General features: G+C 49.0%; 1 protein-coding gene across 2 annotated transcripts; it reads right to left on the bottom strand.

Moving 5' to 3' along the window:
• Positions 1-1,404: 1,404 nt before the first annotated feature.
• On the bottom strand, positions 1,405-5,617 carry LOC146356607 (vomeronasal type-2 receptor 26-like). 2 transcript variants are annotated; one of them, XM_084832639.1, is made up of 2 exons: positions 5,590-5,617; positions 1,405-2,844 (listed from the first exon to the last, which is right to left on the bottom strand). In XM_084832639.1, exon 2 carries the CDS (start codon positions 2,428-2,430, stop codon positions 1,426-1,428), a length of 1,005 nt encoding a protein of 334 aa, XP_084688765.1. In that variant the 5' UTR covers positions 2,431-2,844; positions 5,590-5,617; the 3' UTR covers positions 1,405-1,425. The 2 variants fall into 2 exon arrangements, with proteins under 2 accessions (XP_084688765.1, XP_084688766.1); XM_084832640.1 differs by having other exon boundaries at positions 1,405-2,330; positions 5,590-5,611.
• Between the last annotated feature and the right edge of the window lie 13,660 nt (positions 5,618-19,277).

Genomic DNA, 19,277 nt, shown 5'->3' with positions numbered 1-19,277 from the left:
AGCTGCAACTTCTCGCAGACCCTCTGGAAAAACTCCTACTCATGAGGAGAGCCTAGCTCATGTGGAGTCATTTACTCATGAGAAGCCATCCTCTATAAATGGACAGTCCTCCTCACAGATGTTTCTTTGGCCTGCCTCTTGAGGCAACAATACACTTCAGGGCTAGGGTTGGCGGAGAATTTCTCCCCGAAACTTTGGGGGGCCGAGCGCCAACGTGTTCGGCCCCCCGAACAAGTTTCGGGGAGAAATCCTCCGCCCCCCCGCCCCCCGCGCCCCCCCGGGACAGGACTTACCTTCACCGAATGTCCCTCCCGGTGGCGGGTCTGGCTGGCGGTTCGGCAGGTGTTCGAGCGGGGCAGGAGCGGCAGCCGGTCTTTCGACCGGCTGCCGCCGCCATTGCAATTAAAGAAAAAAAAACATGCACCCTGATAGGCTACGTGACGATTCACGTAGCCTATCACGGCTAGATTTGCAAAGTCAGCCATGATAGGCTACGTCAATCGTCACGTAGCCTATCATGGGTGACTTTAAAGAAAAAAAAAAAGTGTGTACGGATAATGGCGGCCCCCATAGGGAGCCGCCATTCCCATTCCTTATTTGGTCGCTGTAGTCTACGTAAAGATTTACGTAGACTACGGCGAAAATAAGGGCAACGCTATTTACGTTGCCCTTATTTTCGCCGTAGTCTACGTAAACATTTACATAGACTACAGCGACTAAATAAGGAACGCGAATGGCGGTTCCCTATGGGGGCCGCCATTAGCGTACGCGCTTTTTTTTTTTTTTTTTAAGTCACCCGTGATAGGCTACGTGACGATTGACGTAGCCTATCACGGCTGACTTTGCAGATCTAGCCGTGATAGGCTACGTGAATCGTCACGTAGCCTATCAGGGGGCGTTTTTTTTTTTAAAAAAAAAACTTTCGCGTTTGTGGCCGGGCGAGGCGGGAAGCCTCCTCCCCGTCCTGAATTTCGGCCGGGCGAGGCGGGAAGCCTCCCCCCCGGCCTGAATTTCGGCCGGGCCGAGGCGGGAAGCCTCCCCCCCCGGCCTGAACTTCGCGGGGGGACCAGTGAAGCGCCTCCCCCCCACCACGAACGTCCTTTGAGGACAGGTAAGTGACTTTTGTCCACCCCTATTCAGGGCTAGGGGGTCACTCAGCCTCTTCCTCAGAATCAGAATACCCCAGCTCTTGTGGGTATGGACCAGCAACTATTTCCCTCAAGGGCTTAGGTAGGGATGGTGGAGAAATAAATAATAAAAAAACAATAGCTATCAAGGTTAAAATGGAAAAAAAAATGTTTGTGCTTTTGCTTTTCCAAAATTGGGAAGAAGCCTAGTTATCCTGTTCAGAATGCTGCTCAAAAAACAAACAAACCAACAAACAAACACCACCTCAGAGTGTTTGGTAAAAAATATAAATCAGATTTATTCTTTGGTTTTCACCATGAGATGCTCCTTTGTATTCAGGTCAGGCCTTCGGATAATAATGTAACACTTGGGAAGAAAGATGCAGCCAAGTAACCCAGCACTGGAGGCCAGGATAGAGAAGACCTGCACGGCTACCATGTATTTCCCCTTGGTGCTCAGGTAGGTGGGCACAAAGGTCACCCAGACACTGCAGAAGACCAGCATGCTGAAGGTGATCAGTTTGGCTTCATTGAAGGCCCCAGGCAGCTTCCTGGCTAGGAAAGCCACCATGAAGCAGATGGCAGCCAGGAAGCCCATGTAGCCAAGGGCACTATAGAACATGGTGACAGACCGTTCTTCGCATTTCAGGATGATCTCTCCAGGCTGGGAGTGTATGTCAGAGTCTGGGAAGGGTGGAGAGGAGCTCAGCCAGATGGTGGAAATGACAATTTGGACATTGGAACAGGAAATGACAACAGAGTTGGCCAAACTCTTTCCCATCAAATTCCTCACCCTGTTCCCTGGCTTTGTGGCCAGGAAGGCCAGCACCACAGTCATTGTTTTGGCCAAGAGAGAAGAGATGGCAACCGAGAAGATGATGCTGAAGGCTGGCTGCTGGAGGAGGCAGGTCACTTTCCTTGGCCGGCCAACAAACAGTAAGGAGGACAAGAAGGAAAGCAGGAGGGAAACAAGGAGAATATAGGAGAGGTCCTGGTTGTTGGCTCTGACTATTGGAGTTTCATGGAATTTAATGAAGATTCCTAACACAAATGCTGTGATTAAAGACAGGAATAGGGCAAAGGAAGCTAGGATGAACCCCAATAATTCTTCATAGGACAGGAAAGTTATAATCCTTGGGATGCATTGATCTCGTTCCTTGTTTGGATGCTGATCATCTGGACACTTGGTGCAATGGTCTGCATCTGGAAAGAACAAGAGTAACATCTCCCTGGCATCCTGGACAATCTCTGTTCTTTGACATCCCATCAAAGATATTTTTCCCGTGTGATGGGCAGCACCCATTCATTTCATGCAGGGCACAGTCAGGCTTTCTGGGCTTCATCATTCTCCCATGTCAACAACCCACATTTGGTGATTCATATGGTTAGAATCCAGATTTAAACGTGACTTTAACCTAGAGATGGGGATTTTCTAATTTGCCTTGTGGAAGGCCTTCATGGATTATTCGAGCAGGCAGGGTTTAGCCTTCTTTTTCAGGAAAAATCCCTACTGTTACTTCCAATCTGTGGTTGGAGATTACTGCAGGGGATATGGGGAGCAGGTGACTTGTCCAGCACCTCACAACATTGGCTGTTTTGCATGCCATGCACCTTTCCGATAGGGTGATGTATGACATGTGCAGTCCTGGGGGCTTGCCTCTGTGGTGCCTCCTAGTTGGGGATTATACCATGAAGCTGTGAAGAGTCCATTGTCCAGCTGGGAGGTGGAGCCCATGAAACAAAAAGTTGCAGAATATCACAAAAAAACACTTCTAACAAAACCCAGTGGTTGCAATAAGCAATATTAGATTTGTGATTTATTGCACAAAAGATGAACCCAATCCTGCAGAGCTAACAAGCCCATATACGATATAAGAGGGGGAAACAAGCAAAGAAACAGGACCAAATTTTCAAAATGCACAAACCCAAGTATTGTACCAAGCAATATTCAATGTGCAATTTATTGTACAGAAGGCAAAATTAATTTTGCAAACGTATGAAATAAAGAGGGGAAAACAAAGACAGAGAACGTTTAAAATATATATATGCATAAATAGAAGTACAAAGATGCCCAATATGACAATGCACATACAGGCATCCATTAAAGTGCCTGTTTTGACACTTCAGGGCATGGCACAGTCAGGATAGCTGGGCTTCATCATTCTCCCATGTCAACAACCCTCATGTAGGGTGCAATTTCAACTAGATAGGCGGTCGCCTCTGACTGTGGAGGTAACCGCCTATCCAAAGCAAGGCAGGAGAGGCATGGGGGGATCATTCCCTCCACACCTCTCCTCCCTTGTTCTTTTTTGCTAGACAGTCATTTTCGGCTGTCTAGCCGTGCCGAGGGGGGGGAACTGGGAGAGGAAGCTGCCGTACGACACATAGGATGTGTTGTACATGCAGCTCCGCTCTCCCCACCCTGGAATGCCCCCCAGCTCTGCTCCTTTTTAGTTGCTCCATGCTCCTCTTGTGAGCACGGAGGATGGGGCTTCTCTACGCTCCCTCCGAGGCAGCGTGGACAAGGGGGGCAGTCAGTTTTCCAGGAACCGACCCCGGAGACTGGGCTCTGTGGTCAGTTCCTGGAAATAAGCATATCCTATGGCCCTCTAGACAGTGTCTAGCAGCCATAGGATTGCTCTCCTAATGATTCATGTGTTTTGAATCCAAAATTAACCATGACTTTAACCTAGAAATGGGGAATTTCTTGCCTGTAGGCCAAATTTGACCTGTGAAGGATCCCCATGCCGAGTGGTTCGGCAGCTGTATCAATGACTGAGCAATCCTATTCAGGATCTGCTCTGCTCACCCTGAATGAGGTGGGGGCTAGAAAAGGTGCCCCAAATATAGTCTGCCTCATCTTCTCCATGGCTGGATTACCACATCCAGTGGGGTCACCATTTAGCAGTCGCAAAAGTAGGGATGTCAGAGAATTTCGCCACGGATCCTGAGGAGACTGATTTCCAGTGAATGTCCCCCCCTCCTGAAATCCATGGTGGAGCGAAGCCCCCCACCCCACCACCCAGCTAAAGGTGGTCATAAAGGACACTTATCTGGTGCCGTTCGCGGTGCTTTGCAAATGTTGGCTGCATCTGCGGCCGCCATTCGCCTCTCCATTTTTGCCATAAGAGGCTACGTAAGTATTTACGTAGCCTATCACGGGTAATGCAGGGATGCCATTTGTGGCAAAAAAAGCAGGTATGCAAATGGCGGCCGGCGTAGCGGCCACCATTTGCGTCCCTGCTTTTTGCCATGATAGGCTACGTAAATATTTACATAGCCTATCACAGCAAAACACAGGGATGCAAACGATGGCAGCTACGTCAGCTGCCATTTGCGTACCCACTTGTTTTGACATGATAGACTACGTAAATATTTACGTAGCCTATCACGGCACAGCGAAAGGATCGAAATGGCGGCCGCTACACCAGCTGCCATTTGCGAATGCGAATGCACCCAGCTGGCAGCTCCATGGAGTCGCTGCAGAGAGGAGCCAGCTTTGGTAGGATTTCGGGGGAAGGTGCAGAGCACCTCCCCGCTACCGTGGATGCCATGAATAGAAACAGTAAGTGACTTTTGTACATCCCTATGCAAAAAACAAATGAACTTTGGAACATGGAATATACAGACACTGCTGGACAATACAGATAGTGAACGCCCTGAATGCAGGACTGCCATCATTGCAAGGGAGCTGAGACCTTTTAACATTGACATAGCAGCACTCCAAGAAACTTGAAGAGCAGGAGAGGGACAACTGGAAGAAGAAAACGGAGGTTACACCTTCTTCTGGAAAGGACTGTCTGAACAAGAACGACAAATACATGGAGTAGGCTTTGCTATTAAAAATGATCTTATGAAGCTCTTGTCAGAAGTTCCTACTGGCATTAACAAACGACTCTCAACCCTCCAAATAAAACTCACCAAAAACCAGCAGGCAAATATTCGAAGTGCCTATGCACCAACATTAGATGCTGATGAAGACATCAAAGAAACATTTTACTCCCAACTGGACAACATCTTATCAGGGATACCTAAGGAGGATAAAACCATCCTCCTGGGTGATTTCAATGCCAGAGTTGGGCGTAATGTTATTTGTGGCCATGGACCACTGGGAAAGAAGGATTCGGCAATAGCAACCAGAATGGAATTCCAATTCTGACTAAATGTGCAGAGCATAATCTTGTCATTACCAACACACTTTTTCACCAGAAAAATAAATGTAAAACATCATGGAAGCACCCTCGGTCGAAGCACTGGCATCTTCTAGATTATGTAATTGTCTGTGCCAGAGATCGCTGCGATGTAGTGCTCACTAGAGGCATGACGAGTGTAGGGATGTCAGAGAATTCCACCATGGATCTCAGTGAGGCTGAATGCCAGTGCATTGGGGCCCTGAAATCCATGGCAGAACGAAGCCCCCTCCCCCCCAACCCACGAAAGGTGCGCAAAATGGAGCACTTACCTGCTGCCATCTGCGCTGACTTGCGAATGGCGGCCGCCCTGCAGCCACTATTCACTTCCTGATCATAGCCGTGATAGGCTACGTAAATACTTATGTAGCCTATCACGGCTAACACAGGGACGGCATTTGTGTCCCTGCGGAGGCTGTGATAGGCTACGTAACTATTTACGTAGCCTATCACGGCAAGCTAAAAAAACATAACAGTGTACGCAAATGGCAGCAGCCCATGGGCAACCAATATTTGCATTGCCCTTATTTTTGCCATAGTCCACGTAAATCTTTACGTAGACTAGACGTGCCAAAATAAGGAACACAAATGGTGGCACCCATGGGCCGCCACCATTTGCATATGTGCTTTTTTTTTTTCAAAGTCACCCATGATAGGCTACGTGACGATTTACATAGACTATCACGGCTGACTTTGGAAATCTAGCCATGATAGGCTACGTAAATCGTCACGTAGTATCACGGGGTCTTTTTTTTTTTTTTACTTTTTGTTTCGCGGCCGGGGAGATGGGGCGCTTCTCCCTGGCCTGAATTTCGGCCGGGCGAGGCGGGAAGCCTCCCCCCCTTTGCCTGAACTTCGGGGGGGAAAGCAAAGCGCCTACACCCCACCGTGAAGCCAAGCTGCGAAAAGGTAAGTGACTTTCGTACATCCCTAGCTGCTAAGAAAAAAATCTATGCCAGTGCAAAGGCTGAGGTCCAAAGAAGAACTAGAGAACTTCAGAACACCTGGTGAAGAAAGAAAGCTCAAGAAATCCAGGGGGTTGGACTCGATAGCCTTGTAGGCCCCTTCCAACCCTACCATCCTATGACTATTCTATGAAATCCAGCATTTTGCAGTGCCCATGACACTTGGGGCTTTTTTAATGCCACAAAGGCCATCTATGGACCAGCAAACCATGGTACAAACCCCTTTCGCTCAATAGATGGTGCCGAACTTCTAAAGGACAAAGCGTCTATTGCACTGTGTTGGAAAGAGCATTATCACAACCTCCTTAACCATAACTCTATTGTGGCTGATGAGGTTTTCTCACAAATCCCACAAAAACAAACCAGATATGAGCTTGCAGTATCCCCTAGTTTGGAGGAAGTCAGTAAAGCCATTAACCAAATGAAAAATAATAAAGCTAGTGGACCCGATGGGATCCCTGTTGAAGTCTTTAAAGAAGGTGGGCCTGAAGCTACACAATAGCTTCACAAGCTCCTCGAAAAAATCTGGATGAGGGAGGAGATCCTAGCAGACTTCAGGGATACCAGAATTATCACTTTCTTTAAAAAGGGTGATAGAACAGATTGTGGAAACTATCGAGGCATCTCCCTTGTAGCTACGGCAGGCAAAATCCTGGCAAGGATCCTCCCAAACTGCCTTCTACCTATCTCAGAAGACATCCTCCCTGAATCCCAAAATGGCTTCCGCCCTTCCAGGGGGACATTGGATATGATCTTCACCGCATGACAGCTCCAAGAAAAATGCAGGGAGCAAAACCAATCCCGGTACATGACGTTTATTGATCTGACTAAGGCTTTTGACCCTGTAAACCGTGCTGTTTTTTGGACCATTCTTCTGAAAATCGGATGCCCTAATAAATTTGTGAACATCTTGCGGCTCCTCCATGATGACATGACGGCAACAATCTTGGATAACAATGGCTCTCAAAGTGATCCATTCAAAGTGGGATCAGGCGTTAAACAGGGATGCGTCATTGTGCCGACCTTATTCGCTATCTTCATCGCTATGAATCTACACCTTGTTGAAGGGAAACTTCTCACAGGTGTAGAAAACATATATCAAACAGATGGAAAACTTTAATCTCAGTAGGCTGAAAGCAAAAAGTAAGGTAATAACAACCTCTGTCATAGAACTTCAATATGCTGATGATAACATAACCTGCACACACTCAGAGGAAGATCTCCAAACTATCCTAAACATCTTCGCAGAAGCATATGAAAACCTTGGCCTCTCGCTTAACATAAAAAAAAAGTGCTTTACCAGCAAGCACAAACCAATCCCTCTGTAGCGCCATCAATCCAGCTTCATGGTGTGACGCTGGAAAATGTTGATCACTTTTCTTATCTTGGCAGCCATCTCTCCACAAAAGCCAACATTGATGCTGAAATTCAGCATCGCCTGAGCTCTGTGACTGTAGCATTCTCCGGAATTAAGCGCAGAGTGTTCGAGGATCAGGACATTCGCAGGGAGACCAAAATGCTTGCTTACAAAGCCATTGTACTACCAACCTTGCTGTACGCCTGTGAAACTTGGACCATATATAAACATCACTCCCAACTTCTCGAAAAATTCCACCAACGCTGCCTCCGAAAAATTCTGCAAATTACTTGGGAAGACTAATGTGATCATACTGGAAGAAGCAAAGACCACCAGTGTTGAAACAATGATTCTCCAACACCACCTTCGCTGGACTGGCCATGTTGTTCAAATGCCTGATTATCGTCTTCCAAAGCAGTTACTCTGTTCCCAGCTTATGAATGGGAAACGGAATATTAGTGGACAGCAAAAGAGATTTAAAGATGTTCTTAAAGCTAAACTAAGAAAATGTAACATAAGCATTGGGAACTGGGAAGCTCTAACCCATGAGTTCTCCAACTGGAGGTCAGCCTATATTAAAGGCGCTACGGACTTCGAAGACGCACAAGTACAGAGCGAAAGGGAGAAACAAGCTCAGCGGAAGGCATGTCAAGCAAACTCTCACCGTGACCGCCTTCCACCTGGAAACCTATGTCCTCACCGTGGGGGCTGTGTGGATCCTGAATCGGCCTTCACAGCCACCTGCAGACCCATTGCTAGAGATTAATGTGTTGATTGACCTATCTTCTATGAATCTGTCTAATCCTTTTGAAGAGTTATCTATACAGACCCTGTCTTTGGGAGACAATCTTACTCAGTCACGAGTGATCGCCATGATGATGATGATGCCTCTGTGCACCCCTTACTGGGCAACGTGAATGGGAGGGTGCTATTGCACTCATGTCCTCCATATGTGCTTCCCATTGGCCCCTCTGTCTGGGAACTGTCAGCCCCTGTGGGAACAGAATGCTGGACTAAACAAACCTTTTATCTGATCCAGTATATCTCTGGTGTGTGTTTTTTTGGGGGGGAGGTGTTTTTATGATTATCAGTGAATAAATTTACATATTGCGAAATGCCACTAAGCCTCCGCTGACCTCCTTCCACAAGGAACCAAACCTTGGCAAGCTCTCCATCCCTGGCATTTGTCACTGTTCTGAGAAGTGGGGTTAACTAGGGTTGGCGGAGAATTTCTCCCCGAAACATCGGGGGGCCGAGCGCCAATGTGTTTGGCCCCCCGAACACATTTTTGGGGAGAAATCCTCCGAACCCCCCTGCCCCCCGCACTCCCCCTGGGACGGGACTTACCTTCGCCAAATGTCCCTCCCGGCGGCGGGTCCAGCTGGCGGTTCGGCGGGTGTTCGAGTGGGGTGGGAGCAGCAGCCAGTCTTTCAACCGGCTGCCGCTGCCGCCATTGCAATTAAAAAAAAAAGCCCCCTGATAGGCTACGTAATGATTAATGTAGCCTATCATGGCTAGATTTGCAAAGTCAGCCGTGATAGGCTACGTCAATCGTCACGTAGCCTATCACGGGTGACTTAAAAAAAAAAAAAGTGTGTACGGATAATGGCGGCCCCCATAGGGAGCCGCCATTCCCGTTCCTTATTTGGTCGCTGTAGTCTACGTAAAGATTTACGTAGACTACGGCGAAAATAAGGGCAATGCTATTTGCGTTGCCCTTATTTTCGCCATAGTCTACGTAAACATTTACGTAGACTACAGCGACTAAATAAGGAACGCGAATGGCGGCTCCCTATGGAGGCCGCCATTAGCGTACGCACTTTTTTTTTTTTAAAGTCACCCGTGATAGGCTACGTGATGATTGACGTAGCCTATCACGGCTTACTTTGCAGATCTAGCCATGATAGGCTACGTGAATCGTCACGTAGCCTATCAGGGGGTGTTTTTTTTTTTTTTTAAACTTTCGTGTTCGCGGCCGGGCCGAGGCGGGAAGCCTCCCCCCCCAGCCGGAACTTCGTGGGGGGAGCAGCGAAGCGCCTCCCCCCCACTGCGAACGTCCTTCGAGGACAGGTAAGGGACTTTCGTCCACCCCTAGGGTTAACATAGGGATGGTGGAGAATTCTGCCACGGATTTCAGTGAGGCTGAATGCACTGGTATTCAGCCCCCAGAAATCTATGGTGGAAAGGCCTGCCCCCCCCCCTGCAGATTCACCCTGGGACGAAGCTTACCTGGGGCGGATGTTCCAGATGGCAGCGGCTCCGGCATAGGCTCTGGCGGTGGCGGCTGGTCTTTCGACCGGCTGCCACAGCCGCCATTTGCATCCTGGTCTTTGCCGTGATAGGCTACGTAAGTATTTACGTAGCCTATCACGGCAAGCCAAGCAAAACAAAAAACAAAAAATGGCGTATGCAAATGGCGGCAGCTATGGTGGCCGCCATTTGCATTCCCTATTTTTCACCGTTTTATTACAGTGAAAAAAAAGGAGAACACAAATAGCGTAGTGGGTGCTATTTGCATCTCTTTTTTTGCCGTTTTAGCCTACGTAAATATTTATGTAAGCTATTACAGCGAAAAAAAGGAACAGAAATGGTGGCCGCCATAGCCGCCGCCATTTGCATATGCTGTTTTTTGGGGGGGGCTTGCACGGCAGCCTGGCTGGACAAAAATGGCAGCTGCTACGGCAGCCGCCATTTGCATCTGCAGCAGCCTGTCCTCAGCGGAACTCCGGGTGTGGACGGCCCTGGCTGGCTGCTCCGCGGAGCTGCCGTGGAGCGGAGCCAGCTGGGCAGGATTCCTGGGGGGAGGACCAGATCACCTTCCCCCCATCGAGGATTCCAGGGGGAGGGACAGAGCGCCTCCCCACCACCACAAAAAATTCTGCGAAAAGGTAAGTGGGTTTCGCACATCCCTAGGTTAACATCACAGTATTAACCATGGAGGGTGTGCATGCGATGAAAAGAGCAGAAGGCCCATGGAGGCTGGTGGAGCATATCCCTGACCCGTGTCCTGCCTCAGCCGCACAACACCAAGGAGGGGTCCATCCTCCAACATTATTGCTTGCGACTCGCTTCGTGAAGTAAATTATGGGCAAGATCTGAGATTAGAGATGTCTTTAAAAAAAAACCAACCCTTCTCAGAAAACAGCTGGAAACACCCGCTCCCCCACCGCCCTCCCCATGTCCATCCTCAAAGTTTACTTTTGGTGACTCGCTTTGTAAGATAAATTGTGGATATTGCAATGAAGTATCTGAGTTTAGAAGTGCCCTAAGAAAAACGTCACAGAAAATCTCTGGAGGGCTTTCGCCCTCCTCCCCATGGGCCGCGTTTTCCTCCAGAGTCACTCACCTTCCTGGGTGGAGATGGTCCCTTCTGGACAGGGAGCACAGTCATAGCAGCACGCTGGCTGCCCTTCCCAAGCCACTTTGGCGAATCCAGGGCGACAGCTCTCCACACACCTGGAAGGAGGCAGGGGCTAAGGAGAAAGATAACCAACACCAAGGGAGATGCGTTAAGGTTAATTCATCTGTGGAAGGGAGAGGCAGAGAGGGAAAGGACTCACAAGAACTTCTATGTGTTAGGAATTCAGTCTCTTCTGAGCGATCGCCTCTTGCTCCATTTTGAAGACACACCTAATAAGCCAGGAGTGTTTATCTCCGTCTTCAGCAAAGGTGGTATCAAGGCAGAGAAACAGGCTTGAGAACCATCAGGGAAGACTAGATCCAGCCATTCAGTTTCTAATGGACTTCGTCAAATGCATTTCCCAAAATTCAAAGGTGGGGGTGAGAACTGAGGGAAACATGAATGTGCTGGATAGTAGGAGTGATATCTGGTAAGGTACCTGGTCAGCGACCTGCAATATGTTCCTGTTGTTGGAGGCCAGCCTTGACACAGGTTGTGAAAACAGTCATCAGCATGTGAGGTCATGTTTGTTAACTGAGTGGAGATAGTATGAAGGACTAGGGATGTCACGGGCATCCGAGAGGAGGGTGGAGTCCAACTGACTCCCCCTCCTGCTCAGCCTCCCAGAACCCGCTCGCTGGGCTTCCACCATTGCCTACCCCGGTCACTGAGCACTGCGTAGTGCACAAGCACTCGACTCCGTAGCGAGCCGCCCTTTTCCAGGGAGAGGAGAGACTTCCCTGCAAGTCCAGGGCTTGCAATTGTATGCAAGTCTCCCTCCTTCCTTGCTTGTGCCCCAGCAGGAAGAAGGGAGGTTTGCCCACAGCAATAGGTGCTTGATGCTCACTGCCGGCAGCCTCTTGTTGTCACTGCCACCTCCCATTGCCAGCTTGCTAAGGGGCGGGAGCCCCAAACTGCTTGCTGGGAACATGTTGAGCCGTCCAGGCTCGCATGGTGGGGCTTGTGGGGCTGGGCGGTGCAGCTGAAATCAGTCGACACAGGTGACTTACTGTGGAGCCAGAGCACATCAGGGCCATTTGTGGCTCATGCCGTTGTCATCACTCCACAGCAACAACACAGCTTCCCTCTCAAATGCATTTTGATGCATTTTTCCAGAGTTCTTTTAGGTGTTCTCACCTTCAACACAGCTCCTGCATGGTATGCTGCAGTGTGCCCCATTCCCCAGAACTAAATCCTGCATACAGGACAGGCCTAGGGTTGTGTCTGTGACTTGGCTATGACCTGGTCAAGGGGTGGGGCTGGCCCTTTTTCCCATTCCTTTCTCCTCACCCCCTTTGGCCATATCCACTTCAGACACTGGCTTCTCTTCCCAATTAGTGGTATAATGCAGTAGCAGTATTTGGCTGCTGACCTTTCCTGTTTATTATTATTTTGTACTACAGCTAGGGATGTACGAAACTCACTTACCTTTTCTCCGTCCCTCCACCCGGAATCCTCGACGGGGGGGGGGGGAGGCAATCCGGTCCTCCTCCCCGGAATCCTGCCCAGCCGGCTCTGCTCCGTGGTGGCTCCGTGGAGCAGCCGGCCAGGGCCGTCCACAGCTGGACTTCCAGCCACGGACGGGCTGCTGCGGACGCAAATGGTGGCCTTCAATATTGCTACTTCACATTGGCGGATATGAGAGCAGAGGTGTGGAGTAAACTATGGGGTGTAGTTAATCTCTTCCATTACACATCCTGAGCAGGGGAGCATTGCAAGGGGTGGGGAGGAAGCCTCTCTCATTAGCTGAGAAACACCGATGCCAATGATGATGTTCCATTCTCCTGGCCGGACTCAGCCCACCCAACCTCGAAGGATGGAGGCTTCTGGTGCTGTTTGACCCATGAAAGCGGGTTTTTAGGTTGTGTATACTCTGCTTTTCTTGCTTCATGTGCTGCTGATGGATCAAAGTTCCTGTCTGCATGAAAGGGCTTCAGCTCAGGGAAAGGTATAACAAACTAATCACCTTGGAGGTTCTTAGTACAAATTATAGCCTTCAGCCCCTGTTTTTCCCTCTTTGTGTGTGTGTGTGAGTGAGTGTGCGTGTGCTCATGTGTGTATACTTCAGGCCTTGGGAAGACTCCTTCCTGCAGCCTCAAACACTCCCATTAGGCCCAGAGTTCAGCTTAGGGATGACAGAGAATTCCGCCATGGATCCCAGGGAGGCCGAATTCCAGAGAATTTGGCCCCGTGGAATCAGTGGCAAAACGAAACAACCCCCCCCCCCCGCCACACCGCGAAATGGGCCCGGAATGGAGCCTACCTTGTGTCAGCCGTACGGTGTTCCAGGAATGGTGGCTGCAGATGCGGCTGCCATTGGCATTTCTTCGAATGGCCGTGATAGGCTACGTGAATACATACATAGCCTATCATGGCAAAAGACAGGGATGCAAATGGCGGTGACTACAGTGGCTGCCATTTGCATCCCTGCACAGCCCAGCGGCCGGATGTCCAGCTGCAGGCGGCCCCAGCCGGTGGCTTTGTGGAGGCGCAGCAAAGCGGAGCCGGTCAGGGAGGATTTCAGGGGGGAGGGACGGAGCGCCTCCCCCCACCACGGATGTCCCTGGATGAAACCAGATAAGTGTTTCATACATCCCTAGTTCAGCTTCACAAAGAAGGCAGCTATTTTCCCCGTGAAGGCATAACTCGATGAAGGCTGGAGCATCCCCAGTTGCTCTAAGTGTTAACCAGTCCATTTGCTCATCTAACTTCCCCCAAATCAACTTGGGCATTTGAACCCTTGCAAACTGCAGTGAATCTGCCATTGTGGAGATATCCTCTAAAGCAGGGTCTGAGTGTGGACCTCCTTGGGTGGGAATCACCTTCTTAGCCAGAGATGCACTATTTGCCAGTGGATCAACCTTCCTTATCTGCGGGTGTGCAGGTCTCGCTAGAGCATGTGCAAGTTCCTATATGGCTCTAAGAGGAGCACATCATGTAACATAGGACTGAACTTGATCAGGCAGCTGAACCTAAGCCCATGCAACTGAAGCATCTGCATACTATTTCCTGATTACATGTATTAACTTCATTAAATATATCTGTTAAATGCCATAGAGCTCAGAGTCAATAAATAAACTTAGTGAAATGAAAGGAATGATTTTCTTCACCTGGTTGAGCCATTTGGGCCACACAATGGCATCCTGGTCAATGGTGACTTTGAGGCCTGCTGCCTGTCTTTCTATGCTCCCAAATGTAACCCCATCAATACTCGCATTGGGAAGCTTCACTGTGTTGACGATGTCAAAGTTGGCTGCCAGGTCCCCGTGCTCATCCAAATACACACCGTCCATTGAATTATTGTAAAACTGGGCGTTTCTCAGGAAATGGTGAATCTAGAATGGCAGAGGAAATACCAGCATTGACGAAAACAGAAGCCACATTGGATATCTCAGTCCTACCCTTTCCATGCTTGACTCTCCCATGGCTCAGGGCTGGTTCCAGACTCAATTGTCTGGCTTTGTCTCTTCTTGTTCACTAAGGACATTCACATGTCAGGGGTAAAAAGACAGAGCAGCACAGGGAGTTTCACAGCTTCATTGGACCTATAAATATGCAACATTCCACCTCGATTTCTCATGTTATAAATCCAAGGCAGTGATTACACAGGTGTAAAGTCAATTGCCATGTTCAGTAGGGATGGACAAGAGGGATTTACCTTGTCCCGCAGCTTGCTTCGCGGTGGGGGGGAGGCGCTTCGGTTCTCCCCCCGAAGTTCAGACGAGGGGGGGAGGTGCCCTGCCTCACCTGGCCGAAATTCAGGCCAGAGGGGGAGGCGCCCCATCCCTCGCCAGTGAAATTCAGGCCGGGGAGGAGCACCCCATCTCCCCGGCCGCGAAAAAAAAAGTAAAAACAAAACAAAACACACACACCCGTGATAGGCTACGTAACGATTTGCGTAGCCTATCATGGCTAGATTTCTAAAGTCAGCCGTGATAGGCTACATAAATCATCACGTAGCCTATCATGGGTGACTATGGAAAGAAATAGAAAAAAACGCGTACGTAAGTGGCGGCGCCCCATGGGCGCCGCCATTTGCGTTCCTTATTTTGGCACATCTAGTCTACGTAAAGATTTACGTAGACTACGGCGAAAATAAGGGCAACGCAAATAGCGTTCCCTTATTTTCTCCGTAGTCTACGTAAATCTTTACGTAGACTACCCCTGTCCAAATAAGGAACACAAATGGTGGCGCCCATGGGCGCCGCCATTTGCGTATGCACTTTTTTTTTTCCCCAAAGTCACCCGTGATAGGCTACATGACGATTTACGTTGCCTATCACGGCTGACTTTGGAAATTTAGTAAATTGTCACGTAGCCTATCACGGGTGTGTGCGTGTGTGTTTTTTACTGTACTTTGTTATTTTGTAATGGCGGCGGTGGCAGCCAGTCGGGAGACCAGCTGCCGCCCCTGCCCCTGCCGAAATGCCGCCGAAACACCGCTGGGACCCTCCGCCGAGAGGGACATTCGCCGAAGGTAAGTCCCATCCCGGGGGGGGTGGGGGGCCAGCGGAGAATTTCCCCAACACTTTCGGGGGGCCGAATGCGTCGGCACTTGGCCTCCTGAAGATTTGTGGAGAAATTCTCCGCCATCTCTAATGTTCAGCAGCAATATCTGTGATGGAAAAGGGAGTACCTGCCATGGCTGAAGCGTTTGAACATCCTGCCGGTGTCCACCCTCCAAAACCATCCTTTTCCTTCTGGAAGAAGAAGCAGCATCTAAGGCCTGGGCCACAGCCTGGACAGCGTTGTAAATGATGTAGGTGTCGAGAGCATGGATTTGCTCAATGTCCTCTTGGGGCAGGGCCTCCAGTTTCTCATTTTCTGTGCATCTTTTCCAGCCTTTCACAGACAACGCATGCTTTGCATAGGAACAATGAAATGCTTTCTCCAGATATTGCTTCATGGCAAAGTAAAAGTGTGCAAAATGATTATAGTCTGCACTTTTCTTTTTCTGGAGCGAGAAGGAAAAAATTCCATAGATGTGTTGGAAAGATAAAGTTGAATACCCTAACTCCAAGGCGAAGTCCCACATAGCTGTTGTGATCCAGACTTTCCCCACACTGGGTTTCATCCATGATTGTATTAGACCTTGTAAAAGGTATATTCCTTTTAACAAGGAACTAGTCTCTGCACAATACACAAAGACATTGACTTGTGGCCAGTTTCGGAATGAGCCATTACTGAGTTCCACATACTTTGAGTTCAATACTGACAGGGTTTCTGAAAAAACCACACAAACACCATTCCTGGTCAGCTCAGGCATCAAGGTCCTCATGAACCACTCTCCCTTGTCAGTTTCCACAGCAAAGAGACCAACCATCGTCCATCGGAAGTGCAGCAGAATTTTGACAATCCCTGGGTACAGGGCCTCTTCTTTCGGGACCATGCGGTAGAAAAAAGGAAACCGAGTTTTATCACTTAGAACTGGAGAAACAAAAGCATAAGTGACCTGGCAAAGAAAGGAAGACATGGATGGTTTGCTTTGTTTCAGTACCAAACCTTAATTCTTCTTGTAAGATAATGCCTGTTCACTGGTAGTTATGTGTGCGAAACCTAATTCCAATGGAACAAGTTGTCTGAATTTTATGATGGATGAAATGTTCAAGCTTCAGAATTACACAACCCTGAAAAAGGAAGATACACTAGGGAAACTTAACAATGGAGGATCCCCTGAGTCTCCATCATGGAACCAAGGTACCAGCAGCTCATGGTACTTTCCCAGCAGAAGGAGCATGTTAATTTTTAGGGGAGGCAGAACATATTTTACCTACCCCCTTGTCTGTTGTCCCTGAGGGCCCCTTTCCTTTCTGAGCCATAGGCATACGAATGAGGACAAAACTTCACGTGCAGTTAATCACATGACTTGCCCTTAAGTGCGGGATTCGTCTTTCACATATAGACAGCATGGACCCATCGGTACAGAATGGGATGCCTGTATGAGTGATGGTGGGGGCTTTAACACGTTGCACCCCATTGTGGGTCCAAATCACCTATTTTCATGGGGAAGAGAAACTCTCATTGGAGAGACATTGCAATTCTTTTGGTTGGAACTGCAAGTGGAATGAGACTCAGCCTGAAAATGCCACCTCACCATACCTGTGGGATTTTATAGATACCCAACATGGTTGAAATCTGGATGGTGTTTTCAGATTCAGCCCCTTCAAGAACAGCCAGTGGGTGCTTCCCCCTTCCACAGCCGTAGTTTGGAACATTTGCCTGCCCAGGAGAGAGCAGGCCTAGAAAAACATCTGAAGTCACTCTGGCATTGCGATAGTTGTCATAGATGTTGTAGCCCAGGCTGATGTTCGGTAACAGGTTGGGAGTCCGGTTGATCTCCTGAATGGCAAAGAAGAATGACAGGATCTTCCAGTACTCTGTGGATCCTTCCCTGGAAAACAGTGTAGACGTGGTGCATTGTTATTGTCTCTTCAATAAAACATAAATATTCAGTTGTTGCTTCAGCTGTTGCCTTCGGTGACTATGTACATATCTGTATTACATTACCAGAACGTTCCACATGCCAACCCTGATCCCCAGCCAAAGCTGGAAGCACAAATGCCAATGCCCCCATAATGCCTGATCTGAGCCATTCCTGGCTAAATGGCCATGATCCGTTTTAAAATGAAGCTACTGCAGCTGATCCATCTGACGATGGAATTCGGCATGCGGAACCCTTCAAATGGAAGGAGGAAGAACGACAGGAAAATGGGTTGGGGAAGTTGTTTAAATGATGGGGCATTGCTCTAAGGCTGACTTCCCCAAACAGGTGCCCTCGAGGTGTTTTGAACTACAGCTCCCAGCATTCATCACCATTGGCCATGCTACCTGGGGCTGATGGGACTTGACGTGCGAAGCATCTGAAAGGCACCTGGTTGTGGAGGGCTGTTCTAAGGAGACTGGTTGCTCTGGTTTGATTTGCTGCTTCAACGAAGGTGTGGGTGTCTGGATGCAGTGGGGTAAAACAGAACAGCCAGCCCATAAGTTAAATGATGAAACATATATTTCCTGTTTGTGTCTATGTCTGTGTTTGTCTGTGTGTGTCAGAAAATGAGAGAGAGGGAGAGAGAGAGAGAGCTGTCATAACCTTGTTTGAGTTTCAGACTCTTGCATCTCTTCCTCTATGAATTTCCTCTGTCCCTCCTTCGAATTTTCTGCTTAGAGAGTTCTGTACTGCACTAAGTTCTTGGGTTTTATAAGCTCCAGCCATCCCTCCGGAGCAAGTCCGCTCCATCTTCTGCATGACTCCCTTTCAGATCTGTGAAGACCGTTGTCATGTCTCCCCTTCATTTTCCCTTCTCCTGGCGGAACTTACACAGTTCTTTCAGCCTCATAGGTGCCTGATAGGATGTGGTTTCCAGACTAACCTTTGCACTCTTAATAGGCAGTTACGGAACAACATACTTTCAAGTTCAGAAAGAGCCTGGCCTGCTTCCATTTCAACTCCTGGATGGGAGCCTGTGCACTGGGCTAATAGTCATCAAAGCCCTCGCTCAAATCGTCCTATAATATTGTAATACACTTTTCAACATGAACCAGCAGGCTGTGCATTGAACACTGACATCCTGCTGATGGCAACATAGGAGAGCGATTTCACAGATTTCAGATAACGGGGGCAGCAAACGGTAGTTAGGGATGGTTGGAGCTCATGAAAGCAGTAGCTGGTGGGGCTGCAGTAACTCCCTCAGAAGCAGAATGACTTACGCAGCAAGTTTGTTCAAGGGAGGCCTGTAGAAAGTGTACGGCAGAAACTGAGCGTGTGCTGCAGAGACGACCGCGCTAATGAAGTGGTCTCCTGGCCTGTGATGATTCAGTGAGTCACGCTCATCCCTTTCCAGGGTCAAAGGGCATTTGGCCTTGAGCCTCCGACAGGTTGCCTGGGGCAGCAGAAGGAGCAGCAGTAGCAGAATCATGCTTGGGCTGCCTGGCACAGCGTCCGCCTTGCTCCTCTCAACCACTTTTAAGAAAGGTTAGACGAAACCAAGGCCCCCTTGCAAAACTGAGTCTGCAGTGACTTTCCTCACAGAGATGGGAGTCCTGCCAGCCAAGGCTCACATCTTCAGGGGAGGGGGGCAAGCAACTCTCACAGCACCGCTGTCCTCCTCACCTGCCCTAAACCTCCTCCAAGCCCTCACTGGAGCAGGAGGCATTTATGGGCCTGCTCCTTCATGCCTGCATGGAAAACGTCACCTCATGTCGCTGGTCAATCTCATGTTTATGTCAGTGGAGCCAGAAGTG

The sequence above is a fragment of the Heloderma suspectum genome, chromosome 2 (assembly GCF_057233095.1).
Source record: "Heloderma suspectum isolate Gila_16-S chromosome 2, 16-S_ref, whole genome shotgun sequence".
Taxonomy (NCBI): Eukaryota; Metazoa; Chordata; class Lepidosauria; order Squamata; family Helodermatidae; genus Heloderma; species Heloderma suspectum.
Note: the sequence above shows the minus strand (reverse complement) of the source record. Positions and strands in the feature narration are given on the sequence as shown.

Bases quoted from the DNA above. Each gene is read 5' to 3' on its own strand.
- LOC146356607 (XM_084832639.1), bottom strand. From the start codon at position 2,430: ATGGGTGCTGCCCATCACACGGGAAAAATATCTTTGATGGGATGTCAA.